Source organism: Ixodes scapularis, unplaced genomic scaffold (assembly GCF_016920785.2).
Source record: "Ixodes scapularis isolate PalLabHiFi unplaced genomic scaffold, ASM1692078v2 ptg001708l_1___fragment_2___debris__unscaffolded, whole genome shotgun sequence".
NCBI lineage: Eukaryota > Metazoa > Arthropoda > Arachnida > Ixodida > Ixodidae > Ixodes > Ixodes scapularis.
Window position 1 is genome coordinate 69809 of NW_024610187.1, and position 22204 is coordinate 92012.

Here is a 22204-nt window from a genome sequence, read left to right on the forward strand (position 1 = left end):
TTTGCTTTCACAGGTGATAATTGTTTCTATAATTTGTTGAGGACACATTGGGACGGTGACACGCTGCAAAATGTAAAAATTTATCTTTGAGAATTTGTAGTTTCTTTGCAAGATTTTTTTGTGCGAAAAGATTTTCTTCATGGCCAAATTCTGAAGTGCAGCTCTTATAGCAAAGGACAGTAAACTACAGACTACTTCGTAAACTACTATTGTTGCATACGTGGCAGGTTTTCGAGTGCAGCTCTTAGGTGCCCGTTCCCAGGTTTGTCGCCATCGGCGTAATTACGCTACATTCAGCGTAAGCCTCAACTCAAATTCAATTCCCTACTAAATCTAGTGGGGAATTGAATTGGTGTTGAGGTCACGTGGCATAACTTTTTCAGCTAAATTTAGCGGGGAAACTGTGGGGGAGGGGAAGGTGAGGAGGAGGAGGAGGGGGGGCATACTTTCCCCTCCTCCTCCTCCTCAAGAACTGCACTTTAATTTTGCATTACAGAGATTTGTAAACGTCTAATTTTTTAATGGTTGTTTTAATTGGTATTTAGACTGTATTGCAATTCTAAATCTTGTTGAAGGCAACTTTTTTTCTTTATTTACTGAAGTTATGATTACTCCGGTACATGCTTTTAGTAGTGCAGAAAGTTTTGCAGTGTAGAACCTTTGTTTCAAAACGTTGCGTAAAATGTGACAAGTGTTTTTTCTCACTTTCAGGTCTGCTTTGTGAAATTTCGAACCCAGATGCCTTCCTGTCAGAGTCTCTTCAGCTAAGGGTTTAATCTTAATTTTAATATTGAAGGTTTATTTAATAAACACATTGTTTGAACTTTTCTTGACATCTGTGTGTGTGTGCCATTTCATTCTGCAAGCATGAAGTGTCCCGACATATTTGAGATTTTTTGTAGCTCTCTGTTTTTTTGTTTTTGTTTAGCGTGCCTTTTGTTCCTTTTTTGATTAGCGTGCCTCCACGACTGCATGCCTCATGCAGTGAAGCCAAGCTAGTATTGAAGGGAACTTCCGCGCAAAAACTTAGAAGTTGCAAATCATGATAAAGACACAATACTAACACAGTATGTTAAAGAGCTGGGATGCTGAAGGACAGCGAGCGTTACACATACCGCCTTGAAAAGCTGTCAGTTCCTACTCGAAATCAACCAGAATTCATGCCAATCCCTTTCGTTTTACATCCTACGCACAGATTGCTCGAATTCTTTGATCAACGGCGTCTGTCAGAGTGGTCGGGAACAGAAAGTAGCATCGGCTGGAACTCCGAGTTTTACACATACCGGTCTTATTTACGTTGCCTGTCATAGAAGGGAAAATCCACCGTAATTGGTAGTATGTGTTATTTGGGCATTCGAATAAAGTGATTTTGGCAAGCACTACAATATTAGGTCTTCATACAGTCGAGTTCGGTTATATCACACCCGGGTATTTCAAATTATTGTTTATATCGAACAGTCCAAACAACCCCTTGAAAATCACATGTAATTAGCATTGTTTTTCTGTACCGAACTCCAATGGCGGTGACACTCGACATAGCGATCAAAGCACAGTGCCCAAACCAGCATATGCGCATGGGGGTACGCAGCAAAAGAGCAGTTGTTAAAAAAAAGAGCAACCGTAGAAAAAAAAAAAAAAAATGGAGGATGGCAAAAGCAAGGGGAAGGGCATGCACCCTGCACGTAGGGACGGAGGGAGTGGCCGCTCTTGGAATGGTAGTGTGCGCTCTTTCCCCGAACTCGCACTGTCGCTGCGCGACCCCTTAGCCCCACAATAAAAGTAAGCGGAAAAACGAAAAAAAAAAGTCTTGTCAAGTTGAGTGCGTCGACAACGGTTGAGCAATAGCACTTTGAACGCCTTATATATTTGTTTACTTTTTTCTCTAACCGTTTTTGCTTCAAGAGTTTTTTTTTTTTTTTTTTTTTTGCTGCTTGAATTTAGTAAGGCTTTTTTTTCGTTACTTGCTTAACTGTATTCTATGGATCAGTTCTTTTATGCGGCCTGCTTTTTCTGTTTTGTTGTTAATTATTTTTGTGTTTTGTTGTCGGCACTGTGTGGAGGTTGTAGCCAGGCGTAAACGATTGCAAACACAGTCGTGTGTAAACGCCACAGTGTTTGTGATCTTCACCAACTAAGCTCTAGTACTGTATTTAGCGGCTCTTAGAGGCTCTATTTGGTAAGGTCCCGTTTGTCGCAACCTTCGGTATTGGCAGACACGCGCGGAAATTTCAACTGGAGCTCAAGTTAACATATTTTTGTTTATCAAATTATCAATATATCGAACCCTTTGAATTCGATATATCCGGGTTCAACTGTATACGCAAGCATCGGGTTCGACTGTGTACGTAAACATTAATTTATCCATTCTAGCCCCTTCTGCCAGTACCAGGGTCGACTTGAGGTCACGATGAACGAGCTTCCAGAGTGGTTGAGATAGTTTTTTTTTTTTCAGATTTTGCACTGCACAAAAACTATTTTCCTACAGTGGCTAACCGTCACTTAAAGACAGCAAATGAAAGACAAATATTAAATCCTCTTTAATCGACTCAATTAAACACCCAAATAAAATGTCTTTAGTAAACACCGAGTTATATTTGAGTTTTTAAGGAGATAGCTTTAAGGGCGACACTTTGCGGAGATATCAAGGCTGTAGTCACCCCTATGGGAATACCCTTCTTTCCCCTCTTGGCACAAGGCCAGGAAAATCTGGTCTTCCTGTGGGCCGTGCCGCACTAAGAGAAAAGAGGAGCCCCGGTATCTCTCCAGTAAATGCACAATGAAGGGAGAGCATTCTTGTTTTCTGCTTTAAACAGTTGTTTTCAAACAGTACTCACATTATACCAAGCCACACTATGGCAGTATCCAGTTGTTATGGGTAATGTTAAATGGTTTTCAAAACTTCCACCGCCGTTTGATTTCACTAACATCTCTACTTCTCAAACCAAACTCGAAACGTAAAACTGTTCTGCTAGAACCCGTCACCTTACAGCTGCCGTTCCCGCAGAGATTCGCCTAGTTTTTCTCTGCTTGTGTTCCCCACTCACCTCTGAACTTCAACATTACCCACTTACACCTCCCTTCACCGCTCAGCATCACAGGGAAAACATACGCCTTCTCCAACATCGCCACAGCTGCATACTCTTCCTAATGGTGCTGGCAGTTCGAGGCTTTCGTTCGCCAAGCGAGTGCTAATCCGTCCCAGTTCACGGCAGCCACCGCCACGAGTTGGCACGTGCATGCAGTGCCTCGCCTCACCCCATTACTTTACGGATCACCGAGCACTCGTGGCGATCGTCAGTGGCATCCATGACGCCAACCACAATGACAACGAGTAGGTTGTTAAAATCTGAAGAAAGCCCAAAAGAGAGGAATAAGCTTAGCGCAGTCGGCAGGATATGGAACACGTGAGTACAATTTTTTGTTGCTTGGGGCCTTGACCAAGTAGTTTCCAACCGCTACCCAAGTTCAAAATGAATCTACCATGGAGCTACCAGGGCATGTCACATCTCCGGAGCTCATCGAAGTAGTCCTCCAGAAAGGTAACGTTCCATCGGAGCTGATGGAAAAGGGGCTTGTAAAGGATGAATATACAGATGGCTGTATTTTACATACAAGCTTGTGTTGCAGCGAGTTTACGGCTATGACCTGGGAGTTGGGGCTCCATCTTCCGACGTTGCGGTCACACTCTAAGCGATTGATGTACAACAGCCAGCAACTTTCGCCACAAAACAAATATATTCAAGCCTTGATGTCCATGCTTGTTGAAAACAAAAGGCCCAGATTTGAGATAAAAAATCATGAGCCATTTCACTCTGTGGAGCTGGAAGACCAGCGAAGCTGTTTAGCACACAACACAGATGTGACAGAACTTTGAACAAAGGTACAAACACATTTATTGTCTTGATCGGTGGTCATCATGACGAAAGGTACGCACACACGTCTTGATCGGTGGTCATTATTTCGTGTGGCCAACTATTGCTGCCCAGAGGAGCCGGAGGAAACTAGACGTGCGACGAGAGCACCACCCCAGGAGAGCAGAAGGAAAGGAAACTATAGGCACACAAGCGTTTGGACCGACGACAAAGAGAGGGTGGTGCGAGCTTAGACATGGCCGGCTTGGGTCGTACAGCAGCAGATCTTTGAGAAACCCTTAATATCGACCCCAAGCATGAATGGTGATCCATGTGCCGGCATCTGCAGCATTAACTGTTCTGAAGCAAAAGCCTAAAACAAATGGTATTAGACACGCGCATTTGTCAACGCTTTACTTTGGTTATTTACTTCGAATCTTTTATACGGGGAAGGCGTGCGCGTGTAGCAGTGTGAGCGTAGAGTTCTTGTTGACGCACATGAAAAATTCACGGAGGCCTAGCCATGAACAGCTTCGCTGTAATAAAGCCAGGCATCTTTGAGGTACAATGAACTAATCCAAAAGTTGGGATTGCTTTCTACAAGTACACCTACTAGAAAAACGCCTGGACCTCCGACTGAGATCATGGACCAAACGTGCACCTTTTTTCTTGGAGGTGCAGCAAATCAATGATACGAGTTACAGTTAGCTGACAATGTGGACGAATCCTGAACGAAGTGGAAATCAACCTTTTGAATGTTCCAACGAAATACCGTAGAAATGTAGGATCAAGCCGTCCACTTCTGCTTCATGTTTGGTACAGCCCTGGAGCATATTTTTTTGAAGAGAATATCGCAACTTGTTGAGCCTAAATTACCACGATCCGCTACCATCACACTCATCACCCATGGGTTAATAGGAGAATTGCAAGAACAAGTGAAAATTAGAGCACCCAAGACTATCAAGGACTTTCTGCAGGCCTTGCAAGATTTTTCTACCCATTTTGATGACAGAACAGCAGCAAAGCCTAAATTACTACGATCCGCTACCATTGCACTCATTACCCATGGGTTAATAAAAGAATTGCAAGAACAAGTGAAAATTAGAGCACCCAAGACTACCATGGACTTGCTGCAGGCCTTGCAAGGTTTTTCTACCCATTTTGATGACAGAACAGCAGCAAAACCAGGTAGGGAAGATGCTAAAAGTGTAATCTCTTTGCTTAGTAGAGATATGTATAGAAATGTCAAGGTTGCCATTTTGTAGCTGCAAACTGAAAGGTGCAGAAGACCATGGATAACCCCCCTCGATTCACATCACCATAGCATCCTTCTGCAAATGGCCGAGCAGAGTGTGCCATTCGAGGCAAACAATATATGAGCATGTGCTCCAACTTCCCAGGTGGCAGGAAATGTCCACTCGAGGCTGTTGTAGCACATCATAATCGGTCCTACACAGCAGGGTTAGGATGCAGCCTGTCCTTTCTTCATGATCTTGGGAAAAGCTATGTTGCTGAAGGCTGACAGCCCGCTCGAGATTGCGGGACAGGTGCAGGACTGAAGCTTAACAAGAGAAACATTTAATGAAAAAGCATTTTGACATGCCACACTGAGCTTCCAATGCTACGATGAGTGGGCGACTTCGTCTTGGTATGAAGAGGCCTGCCAAGATCTGCGCAAAACGGCTGTGCAACAAGGGCTTTTCAAAACTGTAGGGTACAATGGACCCCACAAATCAGTAGAAGCGACACCCACTGGTGACACCCATCACCAACGTCTAAATATCATTCCAGTAGGAATGAATATGCAAATGAAAGTAAGTAAAAATACCGGCGACTAGAGAAAACTTCGGCGCGCACTTTATTGGATGAAATTTGGTGACGTCACGACCAATAGGAGCACGGAAACAGACGCGGTCTCCTCAACGCCCGGAGAAACGTCGGAAACATCGTGCCTGACGAACCGTCGTCGAACGAAAGGTGAGTGGTTTGAGTTTTCCTGTGATGTGATCTCTATGTGTGTTCGTTCCACGCGTCCGAGCTGTTTCTTCGTTTCAGATCTATTTGGCGCCGCTGCCTACATTGTTTCGAGCCTGCGTTCACGATTAAAACAACCATCGCAGAAAGCTGAAAGCCCGCCGAAGAACGGCTGACTTGCGAGCTAAACCTAATTCAACAAAACCATTTGATCCGACAGAATAATGTGCTTGATCTTACATTTCATGTCAACAAAGAACTGCGCTGTCTGTCTTCGTCCCTACATGTTTTATTCTTTCGTGTTTTTCAAATCTTTACCAACCCGCGTCCAATCGAATGCCCCGATCACAACAAATAGTTGGTCGTGCTCCGGTGGCCCTTATCATCAGCCGGTAAGGCAGTTACGTTTATCGTTTCTATATTTTGACCCAAGTAACGTCATATTCTCAAACTGTGAAATTCGATCACCACCTCTAGTTTCACATTCTGGTGCACCGTGCACTTGCAGCTTCCTGCACCCCTGCGAGGTTTCCTGCGATCGTACCCTGTATATTATGGATTTCTCGCCGCACGCGAGTGCTCTCGAAGGCGTGCTATACACTCTGTAACATAGGTTGTGTGCAGAAAAGGCACAGGCCCGAGCACAAAAGCGCCCTTTTTGCACGAGCAGCCGTGCAAAAAGAACATTCTGCGGAGCTACGCCCTCGCACCCGTGCCTCTGCTGCACACAACTTATTAATAACCGAGCCGTTCTCGTTTTTGTTTTGCATATTACTGTGGAAGAAGTGTCATTGTTGTTTTCTTCTCAAACAAAACTCACACGCTAGACAAAAGCAAACAGATAGGAGTCTGCACATTTACACCCTTTTCTCCCTTGTGCGGCAGGTTATAGCTGGTCGCGACTCAACACCGTTTCTTTTGAAGCTGATGGGCACCACAAGGCGTGAAAGAGGTGACTTGCAGCTTTGCCAAGGCAGCAGCAAGACACTACAAGCCTTCGCATTAACTGGCTAGCCAGTGGCGCTCTGTTCTGAACAGCACTGCGTGCCATGCAGAGGGTTTGTGCAAGCTCGCTGGGTGGCGACGCTAGCCACGGTAAGTGCATCCTATGCAGCTTTCTTTTAGGGATATATGTGGCTTGCAGGCCATGTCGTGCATGTGCCACCCGAGGGACAGCAGTGCCAGTGGCAAGGCTGTGCTGATGGTAATCACCACTGCACTGTGTTTTCATTCAATAACTACTGAAAAGGAACCAAGTACTTCCGAGAGATTCTCGGTTGTGCTTTGATGAACTCCAGCTCGCTTACGGACTTGATGTCTGTGTTAACAATGCAACGAGACTTCTTTTTAGTTTGGGGCGTTGTTTCTGCTGCGGATGACTAGCGTTGCAGTAGAGAAATATGCAAAATAGTGTAATGCTTGCATTAGTTACCTAAATTAATGGCGGGAATAACTGACCTACATTTCCACCAACTGCCTTTCTCAAGAGGAATAGCCTAGACTAGATAGCTCGCTGCACTATGTCCTTCCTCCTTAGCCTATACAACTCGGCGTCTTTTCCTGATTGTCTTATGTGGCTGCTTCTGTGTTTGCCTAGGCACTCGGTTGAAATAGTGAAAGCTGTCTGCATCGCACATAACTGCCATGAAAGCCAGTGTGGACGTAGCTGGGGTAGCCCCCAATATGGCTTTTCTAGCTCGACACAAGTAATGTTCCTACCACTGTCGTGTATGATGCCAATCCAAGATTGAAATATACTTGTGCTTTTCATTGCCGTGACGTCACGCAGGAACATAGCCAGGATTTTGTTTTGGGGGCGGGGGGCGGCAGCGGCGGGGCGGGCTGGGCCGGGCCGGGCTCCATGAACCCCCTCTAGTTACGTGCTTGCGTCGCGGGATGACAGGCTCACGGTTGGAGCGGCTGTGTAGAAATGAACTATGCCGAGCATTTGTTTCGTGCTGCTGGGTGGGATTTGGGGCGACCTTCCAAAGCATTCTTTTGACTAGGGATGTCGCGAACCACCCTAAGTTCGATTTCGAAAGGTTTCGATATTTGCGAAGCGAACTGAGGTTCGATTTCGAAAAATTTCAATATTTTCGTACCGACCGAGGTTCGATTTCGAAAAATTCGCAACTTTCGACCACAGCGGAGTTTCGAATTCGAAAATTTCGAAGCTTTCACGGTTTCTAAAATTTCGAATTCGAACATTTCGAATATTTTTTTACTTAAGGTTCGATAAATTCGAAGATTTCGAAATTCTTTGGAAAAAAAATTCGAAAACTTCGAACGCTTCGAATTTTTATAGACATGAAGTTCGAACAATTCGAAGATTTCGAATTTCTTTCTGCATAAAGTTCGAAAAGTTCGAAGGTTTCGATTCTCTTTTAACGCTAAATTAAAAAAAAAAAAAAAAAAAAACTTTTGAAGATTTTGAATTTCTTTTTAATCCAAGTTTTCAAAGTTCGAAGTCCGATTTTCAAGTTTTTCCACAGTTTCAGTTTCAAAGAACGTTTTCACGACTCGCTGGTTTTCACAAAATCAAGTTTAGAAAAGTTAGGGTGTGATATCTAGATTCTGCGAAGTTGGTCAGGCAATTAAATGAGACGACGAGTGTCCCGGACGTGCTAGAATATTTGCCAGTGCAGAATTGTGACCGCCAGCCCCCCGGGGGGGGGTCTTTAACCTGCATTACGCAGTAGTGATTGCACGAACACACTGTTTTACGAGACTCATCCAGTTCGAAACAGTCAGGGGCGAGCAGGAGGTTGAGGCTCAGAAAAACCTTGAAGCGACCTGGCAAACTACCTCCTTACCCCTTGCACCCTGGTAGTAATCCGATCTGGTGAAGTTTATAATTGTCCTGGAGGTTTATTTTCTGGGACGGAGGAATCGCCTCGCAAAAAGCACAAAAGCCGACACAACTCGAGGTCGAGGAGCGTTCTACCATACAAGTGGCGTCGGAAGAGGAAAAACGGGGGGAAAGAGGATAGCGGGGGGGGGGGGGGGGGGAGGGGGCTTCAGCCTCCTTCTCCCCCTTGCAGGTATTTCGGACTGTTAAAGAAAACAATACGGGGAAAGAGGGCGTGGTCGAGCTTATTTTAATCTGAAATTATTTATGCATATGTATAGCTACTGTCGCTCTTCACTGCATAAAAGATTGCGTAGATGGTCATTGTAGTGGTTCCGAAGTTCAAAGCTGTTTTTTCCACCTAAACACCTGTGCCGATAGTAACAAAAAAAAAAAAAAAAAAAGAATAAATGCGGGAATAAAAAGCAGGAGAAAAAAAAAAACTATCAAGAATTCGTCGGAAGTGTTCTATTCTTGCATATTCAGAAGTTCAGAACTTCGAAACAAGTATATTTTACCAAAATGTGTACAGGCTAAAAGAAACACGTCCCAGGAACGTGAAGCGAAAAAAAAAAAGAAGTTTTCTTTTAATGACGTGCTGAACTTGAACACTATTAGAAATCTCCCATGAGTTAATTTATTCCTTAACGTGAAAAAACAATAAATATATTATTTTGTTTTCTGCAGATGGCAATGATATGTACTGTCTGTGGTGTTAATTTAAATGCGATACCTCAAACAACTTAGACAAAAATAAATATCAAGTTTAGGTCATAATTGCATGCAGATACATGTTTGGACATTTCTTCGAAACTCACGTTGAATAACAATAATCACATCTTAAGACGGCACTTACCTAGGCTATACATAGATCATTCTTAAAAAAAGTATAACATATCTACCATAAATAGCTCCGGCTGCAGCGTGCTTCAAATCTGGCACAAGCGATAATCGTCGAAAACCCGTCGTCCTTCCTCGCCCCTTCGAGGATCTATTTCTTTAAACCTAAGCATGCCAGAACATTGAAATGAACGACATTGCCTTTCGTAAGGAACGCAGCACCGCGTGTAAAAGTTCGAGAAAAAAAAATTACGAATGTACCCCACTTCTTGAAATCAAATGAAACCGTCCGCCGGCCTTTCGAAGTTCGACGAACGTCGAACTTTTACCCTAAAAGTTCGAAGTTCGTCGAACTTCTGACTTTTCAGAATTCGAAAGTTCGAAACTTTTCGAATTCTCTTGATAAATAAATTCGAAAGTTCGAAATTCATCGAATTTTTTGGTCAGTCAAGTTCGAAAGTTCGACAAGCATCGAACCTTGCAGCGCAATAAGTTCGAAAGTTCGAAAAAGATCGAATTTTTTTGCGTAATAAGTTCGACGGTTCGAAAAGCGTCGAACTTCTTAGCTTAACAAGTTCGAAAATTCGACCTCCGTCGAATTTTACGATCTAGACAATTCGAAAAATCGAAATCTTTCGAATTTTTCGAACCGCTTGATTCGATCATCGAAACTTCGATTCGAAAAAAGTTCGCGGCATCCCTACTTTTGACACAATGAAACTGTTTGTGATCAGTTGTGAACAAAGTCTACAGCCCTAAGAGTGAACCTTTGCCTTCCCATGACGACTCAATTTCAATGTTGCCAGTAGACCTTTTCACTTTGAAAAACACAATGATGACCAAAATTGTAAATTCTGTAACTTTGCGAAAAAAAGCTATTTCGGCCAGATATTTCGGTTACTATTTCAGCGATGTTTGTTGATGTGCTTAGCAAGTTTTTAGGCAAATCGGGGACAATGAAGAAAATGCCGGAGTACCCCTTTAAAACATGAAGTGCACGTAGTACACGATGGAGAAGTTGCTCGCCAATCATTCTCTTAGAAGTGTGAGTTGAGCCCCTTCGAGGCAGTTTACTGCCGCAACGTGCACTTTAATCCGCCCGAGAAGAGAAAACGAGATGAATGACGAGTAGGATATCTTTGTTCCAAGGCTTGTAGAGACAGGAAAGGCTAGGGAACCAGTATTGTTGCTTCTTACTACCCGGTACGAGACTCAAACCCGACATGCAAGGAAGTCGAAAGGCCTCTTCATGTGCCCTCTTTCTGCTTCCTTGTGCCTTGAGTTTTAGCTGTGTCTACAATTCACGCTCGCCTGCATGCCTACTCTTTTGGTCTCTTTTTTGTTCACTGTGTTACTGAAGTTTTCTGTCGTTGCTGTCCCAGAAATGCTTTGTGGATGCACAGAAATACAAGGTGCTCGACGCCTGCGGCTAATTGGTATCGCTTTTCCCGGTACCACGGCATGAAGGAGGTGGCCTACTACAAGCACTGGGTTACAACTGCAGCTAGCCCATGGGTACTGTTCTGCATCCTGCACTGAATGTAGTTCCGAGAGCCATGTGAAAAGGCAGGTGTGACCTTTTTAGGCACTGTCACTTTGTTTTGTGCATTTTCTGCCACTTTTTCGGGGCAACTTCTTTTTAAGATTCAAATATTAGAAAACGGACTCAAGTGAGAGAGGGGGTTTTCTGAGAAGACTGGCTTCTTTGCTAAACCATTGGGACTGGTATTATATCTATAGAGTTCATGTACACCTTACGTTATGTACTTTTTCTTTAGTTTTATTTTACTTGGTACTTATACTTCGATGTTACACGACAGCCACTAAAAATGAAGAAAAAACAAAAAAATGTAGACTTGTCGGTTTTTTTGTTTTGTTTCTTTTGCAATATGTTGGAAGAGTCAATGATCTGGTCGGTCATTCATATTATTTTTCCTACACGCATGTCCAGCCTATGTTTACATAAAACCCCAATTGCCCCTTAGCAACGGAAATAATCTGTGCGACAGACTAGGTGGCAGCATTGTGGACGGAAACTGGCCTGATTATATCTGCCATGTTTAGAAACTACATTTGATGTCAGGTTAATTCAGTGGCAAATTCCCCCCAAAAGAATCTACATCACTCTGCCAGCCAATCGCTGCCGTCAGTTGTCGTGACGTCACGTCCAGCAAAGAAACTGCAAACTAGTATTTTTTTTTTTTAATGGCAGGCCTCTGCTGTTGATGCGACATAGCACGTCAACACTCAAGCAATTCTTCCGCTCTTGACCTCTCCGGTTTCACCTTACGAAGTCGTGACGGTGTCTGCTTTTGTTTGCGGTATTTCCCATGTGTCGACGTGAGAAGGCAGCGGTTGTATCGCCAAGTAGCAATTAATCTGTGCATTTGCTCCAGCGGCACAGTGTTACAAACAGGACTCTTTCACCAAGGGCAAAGTCTAACGACTGGCCCTACAGTTGCCAGCATCGTGCAGCCGTGAATGCGTAACTTGTCCGAACGCTTTTATGCTTTCGTCTGTGTACAGTGACAAAATGACTCGCTGAATGCGAAATGCCGTACAGCAAACTACAGTAGAGTCTCATTAATTCAAACTCCAGGAAGTCACAGATTTTAGTTTGAATTATCAGAAATTCATCTAAATATGATACTGGACAGCATTATGATTTGTTACATGGATAGCTACTCATACAAAGCAGATTTTTGCCAGTTTCCTCTACATAGGCCTAATTATAAGCAAGTACAGGCATAACACATTAGTGAAAGAGCTGTGACATTGAGTTTATTCATCCGGCAAAAAATTTGTCGATTGTGGACTGTTTAGTCAGCACATACAATCTCAAAATAAAATTTTCAATACCAGCCAATGCAAGTAGCTCTTTACGGGACTCTTCCTTTGCAGACAGAAACTTCCGGAGCTGAGCGATGTGCTCAAAGCTATGGCTGTGACAGTTGGTAGCAAGTCATCCCTTTCTTCATCGTCATCTTCACTCTCACTGCTGCACTGTGCTGGCATTACTTTCTGTACTATGTCCTCTAACGAGTCATCACGACAAACACACACATCATCGTCAAGACTAGCATATTCCGCCTGCTCGGCGTTCACATTATGTGCTTCAAGGCCAGAAGGCATGATGCCAGTGAGCTGGTCCTCATCCTCGATGTCGTCTTGGTCATCATTGCTAGTCTTGAAGCACATAATGTGAACGCTGTTTTCCGCTAATGTGTGCCCGCTTGAGCCCCGTTGAGTGTGCTTCTTTATGAGCACCGGTGCACTGCGGAGAAAGAACACTCATGAAAGCACGCTCCGCAGGTATTGCTTCTCTGCGGTGCACCGGTGCTCGGAGAGAAGCATACTCAACAGGGCTGCGAGTACAAAAGTATGAATTAAAGGAGTCATGAAACGCTTTTCCAACTTTTTCCTGTTTAGCTTTCCTCTTCAACTCATAAATCGCGCATTCTACCAAACAGTTCAAGAAGATGGAAACGGGGCAGTCCCCTCTTGCTCGGACTCTCGTTTGAGCACCGGGACACAGCCATTGTCCCCCTAAAAGATTAGCCCATCGCTCAAAATTTAGACAACAGTTGCTTTCCCCACCTCAATCACCCCGAAGCTGACAGTGCTGCGGAAGCTACGTGCTCGTTGGGCCAGCCACATTTTTGCCACGTGATCACGCTCTCTCGCGCATACCCACGCGCAGAGAATGAGGTCAGGTGATGAAAGGGAGGCGGCTGATTGTCCGGCAAGCACGTAGCTTCCACCACAATGTCAGCTTAGGGGTGAAGGGATTAAGTGAGGTCCGGTGCCGTGTGACATGCGTTTGGACCTGGTGACGCGCTGGGGGGGGCTTTGCAACGCGCTACGGGGACTGCGGATGTATCACAGTGAAAAGGCAGAGAGATTATGAAGGAAAGGAGTTACGAAATAGTCCCTTGTGTTTTCGAATTTCGTACCGAAAGTCAGGCTTTTGACTTTCTACCTTTTTTTTTTTAGGCCCACTGAACGATGTGTTATTAGTAAAATCCCAATATAAATTGATTTATTCCAGCCAAATTTTGTCTCATGGGCCCTTTAAGCGAAAACGCCGTTTGAATTAAGTGGCTTATAAATACATTAAAAACATAGCGGGACAACCAAAATTTTCAAGTCTGTTTGAATGAACCGGAAGTACGAAATATCAGTTTGAATTATCACAAACCTATTGTATCAATTACTCTCTGCAGCAACTTTGCACTTAAAATTGCAATAAAGTGATTTTTAGGCTAAATTCATTTTTCTGGACTGCTCGATTATTCTGAGCTTTGTGCGACCCCTTCATGTTCCGAAATATTGGTCAGTGATTGTAAAACTTAAACACGATGGTTACACACCACAGGTCCTGAGGACCATGACATCAATGAGCTGGCTTTCACCTTGTTCAAGGCAGCAACGGAACACTATGGGCGGGACCCTGGGTCGACGCACCGGCCGGCTCATGGATGCCGTCCTGTACCCTGCACGGCACTGTGTGTGGCTTAACTGGCCAAGCAGAGGGTCATCGCATGGCTTTTATGAGGCGTCGCTAGCCATTGTAAGTATATTTTTTGACACTCATGTCTGGTGATGTACTTTGGTGCTGTACAACGGAACACATTTGGTGGCAGTTCAGTCTTGCCAATTAGGCCATTTTGAAACGGAACACATTTTGTGGTGGCTCGGTTTAGGTTTCCTGGCTCGCTTGCAGCAGTGTCTAGACTCGGCACAAACCTTTTTTTACTTGGCATTGACTGCGCTGATGATTGCGCCTCCCGCCGCATGCTAGAGTTGGCAGATTTCGGCCACTTGGCTCACTTGAAGGTTTGCTGGCCAGTTTAATAAATATATAGACGGAATTAGATCGTAATATTTGACATGGGGTCTTCCTATATGATACTGAAGAGGGCTACATAGTTTTCTAAATATCGAAAATGAAGCGGAGTTGCCCTTTAACACACGCACTAATACACATTACTCCGAAACCTTCACAGAACCCCCAACGATCGACGATTTGGAAGAATACGAAACTACATCGACAACACCTTACACTTAAAACGGATAACCTAGTCTGTGAAATACATGTCCGCTACCCGGACAAAAAGTTCCGCCTCGTATGGACGCCTGGCCACCAAGGCGTGGAGGGTAATGAGACAGCCCATCGTCTCACCCTCGAGAACTCCCCGGGTCCCGTCTCGTCATGGCCAGCTATCTACTCAGTAGGCGCAACAAGGAACGCTCGCAGAGCCCTGCGGAAGTCGAGGTTAAAAGAACAACGTGAAGAGCGGACCATTTACCCTCACCCTCCAAAGACCATGTCTAGGCAACAATCCTCCCTCGTCAGGCAAGCCCAGACCAACTCTCTTCCATCGCACTACATCTTCCACCACATCTACAAACGACCCGACTCCCCCACCTGCCCAAAATGCAGAGAATACCCTTCCATCCCTGATACCTACTGGTCTCGTAACCCACCCACCCTTCCCCCAACCCTCTCACACATCATTTCTTGGGAGGAATGGCTGGCTCTACACATGCGCACCGACATACCCACCGCACTAGAAGCACTAATTAATCACTCCAGTCCCCTTGCGGAATCCATCCGCGAGACGTGCGCCGGACGGACCGTCCGGACCAGGACGTAGGCCCTTACACTAAGTAAAGTTTTGCTTGCTTGCTTGCGGTGCAAAATAAGTGGATTCGGTGACACTTCAGTTACGACGAATAACGTATTTAAATAAGCTCACCTGTCACAATGCCTTTACGCTGTTACAGATACAGTACGCCGCCAATGACAAACGACTTGGCGGATGGGCGGGATGGCTGCAACGGCTGCTGGCAGTAGCTGCCGGGACGTGGGCAGTCGCAAAGGTGCAACGAGAAAGCGCGTGATCTGTACCGAGGGTTCCCGAAATTCCCTGCCGTCGTGGCGCTGTACGTTTTGCAAGGGGTCTATTCTTCTGCTCTTGGCCTCTCCGGTTTTACCTTGCAAAGTCGTGACAGTGTCTGCTTAATTTTTTTGCTGTATTTCCCGTGTGCCGAAATATTTTTTAAACTGACGTTCGCTCAAGTGAAAGTTTACTGTATACTCGACTACTGTGCGTTGCCCCAGAGCCTTAAATGTAGAGAGTTTGGCCATTCCTTGGGAAGTATAGGACACAAATGAGGAGGCGCCATTGGCCGAAAGCGGACTGGGTGTGTTCCAGGGCGTCTTCAGAAATTGGAATGTGACCAACCAGAACCCGGAAATAATACCCTGGCGGTGGTCGCGAGAAACAAACCTGATAACTGCATTGGAGTAACTCTCAATGGCTGAAAATATGGTACACGTGATGTTTCAATCACGTTAATCCAAAAAGATGGTGTAAGAGTGCGACTAGCGGAACGATCGACATAATCTTTACGCCAAGCACCCAGGGCCGAGAATCTGCCGTCCGAACGGTCACACTCTGTCCGCGCAAAACAGAGTTTCGCGGCGCATTCGTTTCTTACATCTTTCTGCATGATCATGATCAAAACAACACGTGCACCCTATTTTCAACCACGAAGAGTTACTACACTTCACTCTTACGCGCTTATTAAAACCATATACTGTCACAAGTGGTGACCAAAAAACAGGAAATAAAAAGGAAGAAATAAACGTTTAATGTGGCGAACTTGTGCCAAAAATAAAAGGGTACAAAAAAAAACAGCAGAGCGTCGCGGGCGTCGATGTCGGCGAAACCGCAGGATCGAGCGCTGGGGCGAGACTGACTGCGCTCGCCTGGCGGGATCCCTTATGTACCCTCGTGGGTTTCTGGATCGTTCGGCGTAGAAGGCTCGGCGCGTAGAACATTCTAACCGCGAATCAACAAGACGGTTCTCGAATTCACCAGAACATCAAATTACACTCTCAACAAAAATGTGTAGCCGCTGCCAGGAATCGATCCCTGGCCTTCTGCGTGAGAAACAAGCGCGATAACCGTTAGGCCACGCGCGCGCTGCCTACTTGGCCAGCTGCGCGCGCGGCAATACGAACATAGACTTTTGATCATAACTGTTTGCCGCTACCACCGCTAGGGGATGCTTTTCGGCTTCTGGTTGGTCAAGAGAGCATGCCAAGCCCTCTTTCCGACTCTGCCGCACGCCCTGACCCTGCCAGCGCCTCCCATTGACCAAACTCTCTACATACACGGCTTTGCGTTGCCCTACATGTTCGGATAACATACTGTTTCTGTTCACCTGGTAGGCACTTTCATTCTCTACATACACCGTAGGTTGAAAATGCCCTGAATCATAGATCAAGCCTTGCAAGATGGAACTTCTCTTTAGGCCCAGTGCCTGGATCAAGTCTTGTCCCCCATCCCCTCAGGTCTTTCTGTCATATAAATTGTTGGTATTTCTTAAGACAGTGCGCATCGCCTGCCGACCACATCTTACAGTCGAATCTTGTTAGTTTGAACCCGAGGGGGACCAAAACATTGTACGAGTTTAAATTACCGGAAGTTTCCTTTCTAGAAACATATAGGATGGGACCTGCATGTTAGCTTGAATTATTTGCGAGTTTGAATTAAGAGGGCTTGAACTAGTGAGATTCCACTGTACAAAGAGTGTGGTTAATCCAAGGTTCAGATTACTCTGAAATATGTCGGGTGATTACTGAAAGGTTAAGATACAAAAATTTTGGTAGAAAGGAAATGAATCTCCTCAGTTTTTAATTTTTCTCGCCACTTTAACTGCTAGGCATGCTATGTCTGAAGTTTTTCTGAAGATCATGGCATCGGTCTTCACCCATTTACACTTGGAAAGAAATGCTACCGGCAATAAGGGCTACGAAGTTTTCTTTGTGTTTGAAGTTATGTACGCTAGTGTGTATCACTTGTTTCTCTTGTGCTACCTTTGCACAAGCTTGCCGGCGTGCTTGCCCGGCAAGTGAGTAAGAGCTAAACTCAACTGGACGTGGTGTGCTATCTTTTACACAAACTCGGTATTCCTACAGACCTTTTCATCTCGGCAGTTACCTGACTGGTGGACACGGGGCATTGACACACATGGTGCCATAGAATGGCTTTAGTTTGGTTGGATTTTGGTTTCAGCGGGCTCGCGGGTGTGTTATGTGCGATAAGAGACAAACCCGCCAATCGAAGTCTTGTCTTCTAGTATATAATTTGTGAAATAAAATTAAATCGTGCAAGAGAATTGGGCCTCCAGCAAGCTTGGCTCAGTCAAATGCCAGGTACCCCTTCATGGATTTGTGTAGACAGATGTTATTCGTTTGAACATGTAGTAATGATTCAAAACTATCAATAAATTGACTATCAATACTATTGATAGTTTTGCACCACTAGAGCGAACACAGATGCCGCACCGCCGCTCACCTCCCTTCCTCCTCTCCGCCCAAACTCCCGTCTTCATCATCACTGAAAGTTGAACCAAGTTGGGATGGTAAGTGCTTGGGCTAGTTGGTGTCCCATTTGAAAAAATAAAGTGAGAAAAAGAAGACAGCAACGCAAACTACTAGTGTCGCAAGACTATCGATAGTAAACCGTTGACAGTACTATCGATAGGTTTACGATAGTCGACTATCGATAGTACTATCCATAGCTTTTCGACAGTCGACTATTGATAGTAGTGTCTAGTTTTTCGATATTCAACTATCGATAGTTTTTTTGCTATCGTGTCAAATTTCTGGCTACTTTCGCTACTATTGATAGTTTTGCATAACTAACAGGTACGCTCTTTCAGCGGCGTCGAGGGTAAATCCGGCATCGACATCGCTGCACCCGAGCGATTTCCTTGATGATGGTATCTTTTCAGCGTCGTGCATTATGTGCCTCGGGCACTTTTGCCAGGCACTCAAGTTTTCTTCGACACGTTTTTCACCCCGGGAGGCAACCCTGTGTGTCTAAATAAATTATTTGTAGTTTATTTAAATTCATAAATAGATCAAACAAATGTTTCTACTACAATCATGATTCCCCCATATAAGCAAAAGTAACTTTTGGATTCGTTATGAAGGCAGAGCACGATGCTTTCAAGAAACAGGGACTACTTGCATTGTTTATATTTGCAGTCTTCTTTAAGATCGTAAATGTGTAAATATACCTTGTGCTTCTTATTGCACAACTAACACTTAAGCAAATTTCCAGTGTCATAAATAATTGGCCTCTCAACCCTTGTCTGACTTGGGGACCTCTCCATACTCTATGTGCGCCAGTGCTAACGCTGATTCCTTTCCCCGACGGTGCATATATAAAATAATGTGCAGAAGTTGCACGCATAATGATGGCATGCAGTTAGGTAGTAAATATAAGTATCAGACAACACTTCACAAAGCAAGACAAAATAAAAAAATTGGGGCTCCTATTCACACTGTAAAGACAGTTAGTTGGCCAGCGAAGCTGTGGTATCACCTGCAACGACTGCCCACTGCACTATACCAAAACGTTTTTTGTAAAGACCCTTTTCTTTGCAAATGCCACCAGGCGGTGCTCCAGTTTGTTGTCCCAGCGAACTTCCGATTCACAGAAAGAATGAACAAAACCCACCTTGACACAGCTGCCTGAAATGTCGATGAAATGTTTAACCACCAATTCTTCAGGTGAACGCCAAAAAAAAACAACGAAGAAATGGGAGATGCTGTAAACAACTTATTTTTTGCGGGCTCCATATTTCGCAATTCACGTTAAAGCTGAAGTTTTGGAATAATTCGCGGGTTCTAATTTCGCGATGCGGTGGAATCTCAATATAGATTCCAATGTATTTACGTTTTACCAGAATCGTTCGCGTGACCTATTTTTTACGAAATGTAGGCGGTTTGCAAAATTTAAGTCCTTTACAGTATGTGAACAAGTTTCGAATATTTTGTAAACAAACTTTCCTCCTCCAAGACACAGAGATTGTACAGCCGAATGCCCTCATTAAATCTCCAACCTTGTTGTCCGTGTAGCATTTATCCTTTCTAGCATGGGTGACATAAGCAAGCTCGACAGACTTGCAAAGACTGTGCGATCAGAAGTCGCTTGGAACGCAAGCAGCAATTCATGTTCGTAAACAGCGAAAGGGCCTATGTGAAAGACTGTATGGTGCCGTTACCACGGCAACTTATGAAACCGCAATTTTTGCATTGTGCACGCTTAATCTATCATGTGGTTCCGACACTTGTGGTTTTCTTATTGAAAACTACAAGTGTCAAAACTACACGATAGAAGACAAGGAGCGCACAATGCTTTTCTGTCCACTACTGTTCTGTTGACAGACACAAAAGAAAACATACCAACGTGTCAGATACAGCCTCGCTGTAAAATTGCGGTAAACTCAACGAAAAAACGAATGCAACGTGTTCGGGAAGGGGAGGGAGGAGCGACGATTTGAAGCCACCTTATGGCGGCTATGTGACATGATTTTAAGATGGCAGCACCCATGTGACGGGGTGAAAAAATATAGAATTTTAGAAATAAATTGAAGGGATGCCATAAAACCACTTGCAGGGGGGATTGAATAGCTTGGGAGCCCAAGCTACTGTTGCATTGGTAGGAGACTACATTTGGAAGATGGAGTGGCGGTAGCTGGCTTCAATCGCTGTGTTGGCATGTGCATCTGTTGACATTTGGTGACCATAGCAAGCAGAATTTATTGTCCAGGAGGAGACTGGTGTGGCGAGATCAGGTACATGCTTGCGCTCTTTTGCAGTGCTTTTCAATAAGGCCGCAGGACATGAACATAGAGTAGAGTTCTCAATAAGGACAATATGCTGATATTTTCCAGCACCTAATATTTTGACAAGCCTTGCATGAAAAACATTTTTTTTTTCTTACCTGGAACACGGTGCTGAAGTATCAAACTGCCTCTGATGTTGCGAATGAAAAAAGATGCCACCAGAACATCTCTGTGCTAATAGTCGCCGACAAGATGAGAAACGCAGGGCATCTCTTAGCGCCCAGCCTCCAGCAAGCACTTGTCGCCTTTTCTCATGCTCTGTCTGCATGTGCGTTCTGGAGGCTCGCAAGATGCCAAAGCATTGTTGAGTGTAGGAGGCTCCTCCCTGCAATTCTTGTTGTCCTACATTTAGTCCTCCAGGTCAGTACAAAAACATACAAGTCTATTCAACACCCGAACACGATTTGGGCGATATGTTAGATATAGTCCTTATCGGAATGAGAACGTCTGGGCATGTCTTACAAATGCCCGGGCTTGAAGCATTGCCAAAAGCAGGAAGCTTCTCCCTACCGTCCTCATCTTGCGAGTTGCTAGAGTTATTAAACCATTTTAAATGTGGCAATGCTACACCATACAATAACGGTTTTTACAAAAGCAATTTCTGGTTGATCTTATCAAAAGCTTGCTATAAATCAAAATAAATATCGACTTGCTTCCAAGAAAGAAGAAATGGCACTGTGTATTCAAGTGTGCAGAAACTAATTTCTAAATCTGGGGATATGCATGCTTCAACGATGGGGCAAACGAAATCAGTGCTGTTCTTAACAATAAAAGAAGATAAATCTGGACCCAAAAACAGCCTAGCTTTAATTTCTTTATTGCTTTCAACATTTCGGAGTCAACTTCCTTGATTGCTGAAATGTTAGTCAATATTACTGAAAAAAAAAGATGTGCTTTTATTGACCAACGTGTGAACATTGTAAAAACATTTTTAGCAAACAGCAGATCTCCAACAATATCTGGACCCGCTTGGCAATGGTAGAAATGTGTGTACATATGTTCTTAGATCTAGGTCAGTTGACAAGCTTCGAAAAACGCCCGACGCCTCTTTGCGGCGCATCCGCTTAATGGCACCTGCTACACGATCGGCCCGTCATACGGACAGATCCGGTGAAACGTTGGATGCACATTACCTGCGGCGGAAAGTGACTTTATTACAATAACACAATACCTTACAATAAACAAGGTCTTCACAATACTTAATGCAAAAAGAGCGTCGTTCAAAAAATGTTTTCTGTTGACCATGGAGGCATTGACGCTGTGGCGCTAGGAATGTTATCTACCTATACCTGCTTGCGTGCCAGCAACAGAGAACTGTTTTCGAACGCTGCTTTTCTGTGGAGCTTGTCAACTGATAGATCTAAGAATATTGGCATGTAGGGCCTGAGTGGAGGCACCTATTTTCTCAAGCACCAGTTTAGAAACCCCCATTTTATTGAATCCTTTCAAAAAGACACACAGTTTAGAGAAAATGGCAACAAACTTGCTTTTCGCAAATTCAGGAAAACGCAATTCAGCAAACTCGACTGCTTGCTCTGCCTTGGCCGACGGTAAAGCCGAGCCAGTCAGCGAATCGCTCGCTTGGGCGGCCAGCACATTCAGAGTATGATAGACATGTTTTGTGCATGTCACAACTCTGCCGTTTTTGCAATTACATTCTGCCTTGTTTACAGCCTAAGAGAGAAGACTGAGTGCTCGAAGCATAGGCAAACACGCCTCAGTGATTCGTGCTAGCATTTAGGGGCTTCCAGATTTGCTTATGCCAATTGAATAGATTCACTAAATGGCTATCCCTTTTCAATAACTGATGTTGCTCTAAACTGAGCTTCGATAAAATGGTCCCGTTCTCGAAAACATGCTTCTATGGAATTGTGTTCGGTCAACTGTCGTAGACCTCTGCACGAGTGAAACTGAGCAGTAGATGTAGGTGCAGCACATTCTGTGAGCATAAAATAAAGGCACACAGCCAAACAAAGCACCT

The 22204-nt window shown here is 44.4% G+C and overlaps 1 protein-coding gene across 2 annotated transcripts in view; it reads left to right on the forward strand.

Moving 5' to 3' along the window:
* LOC121834581 (E3 ubiquitin-protein ligase UBR4-like) overlaps window positions 1-833 on the forward strand; it is a 66670-nt gene extending 65837 nt beyond the window's left edge. For both annotated transcript variants that reach the window (XM_042288308.1, XM_042288309.1), the window contains exon 29: window positions 712-833. In XM_042288308.1, coding sequence (XP_042144242.1) covers window positions 712-776 — 65 coding nt within the window. In that variant the 3' untranslated portion in view covers window positions 777-833. The remainder of the gene's footprint in view (window positions 1-711) is intronic.
* Window positions 834-22204: the final 21371 nt, after the last annotated feature.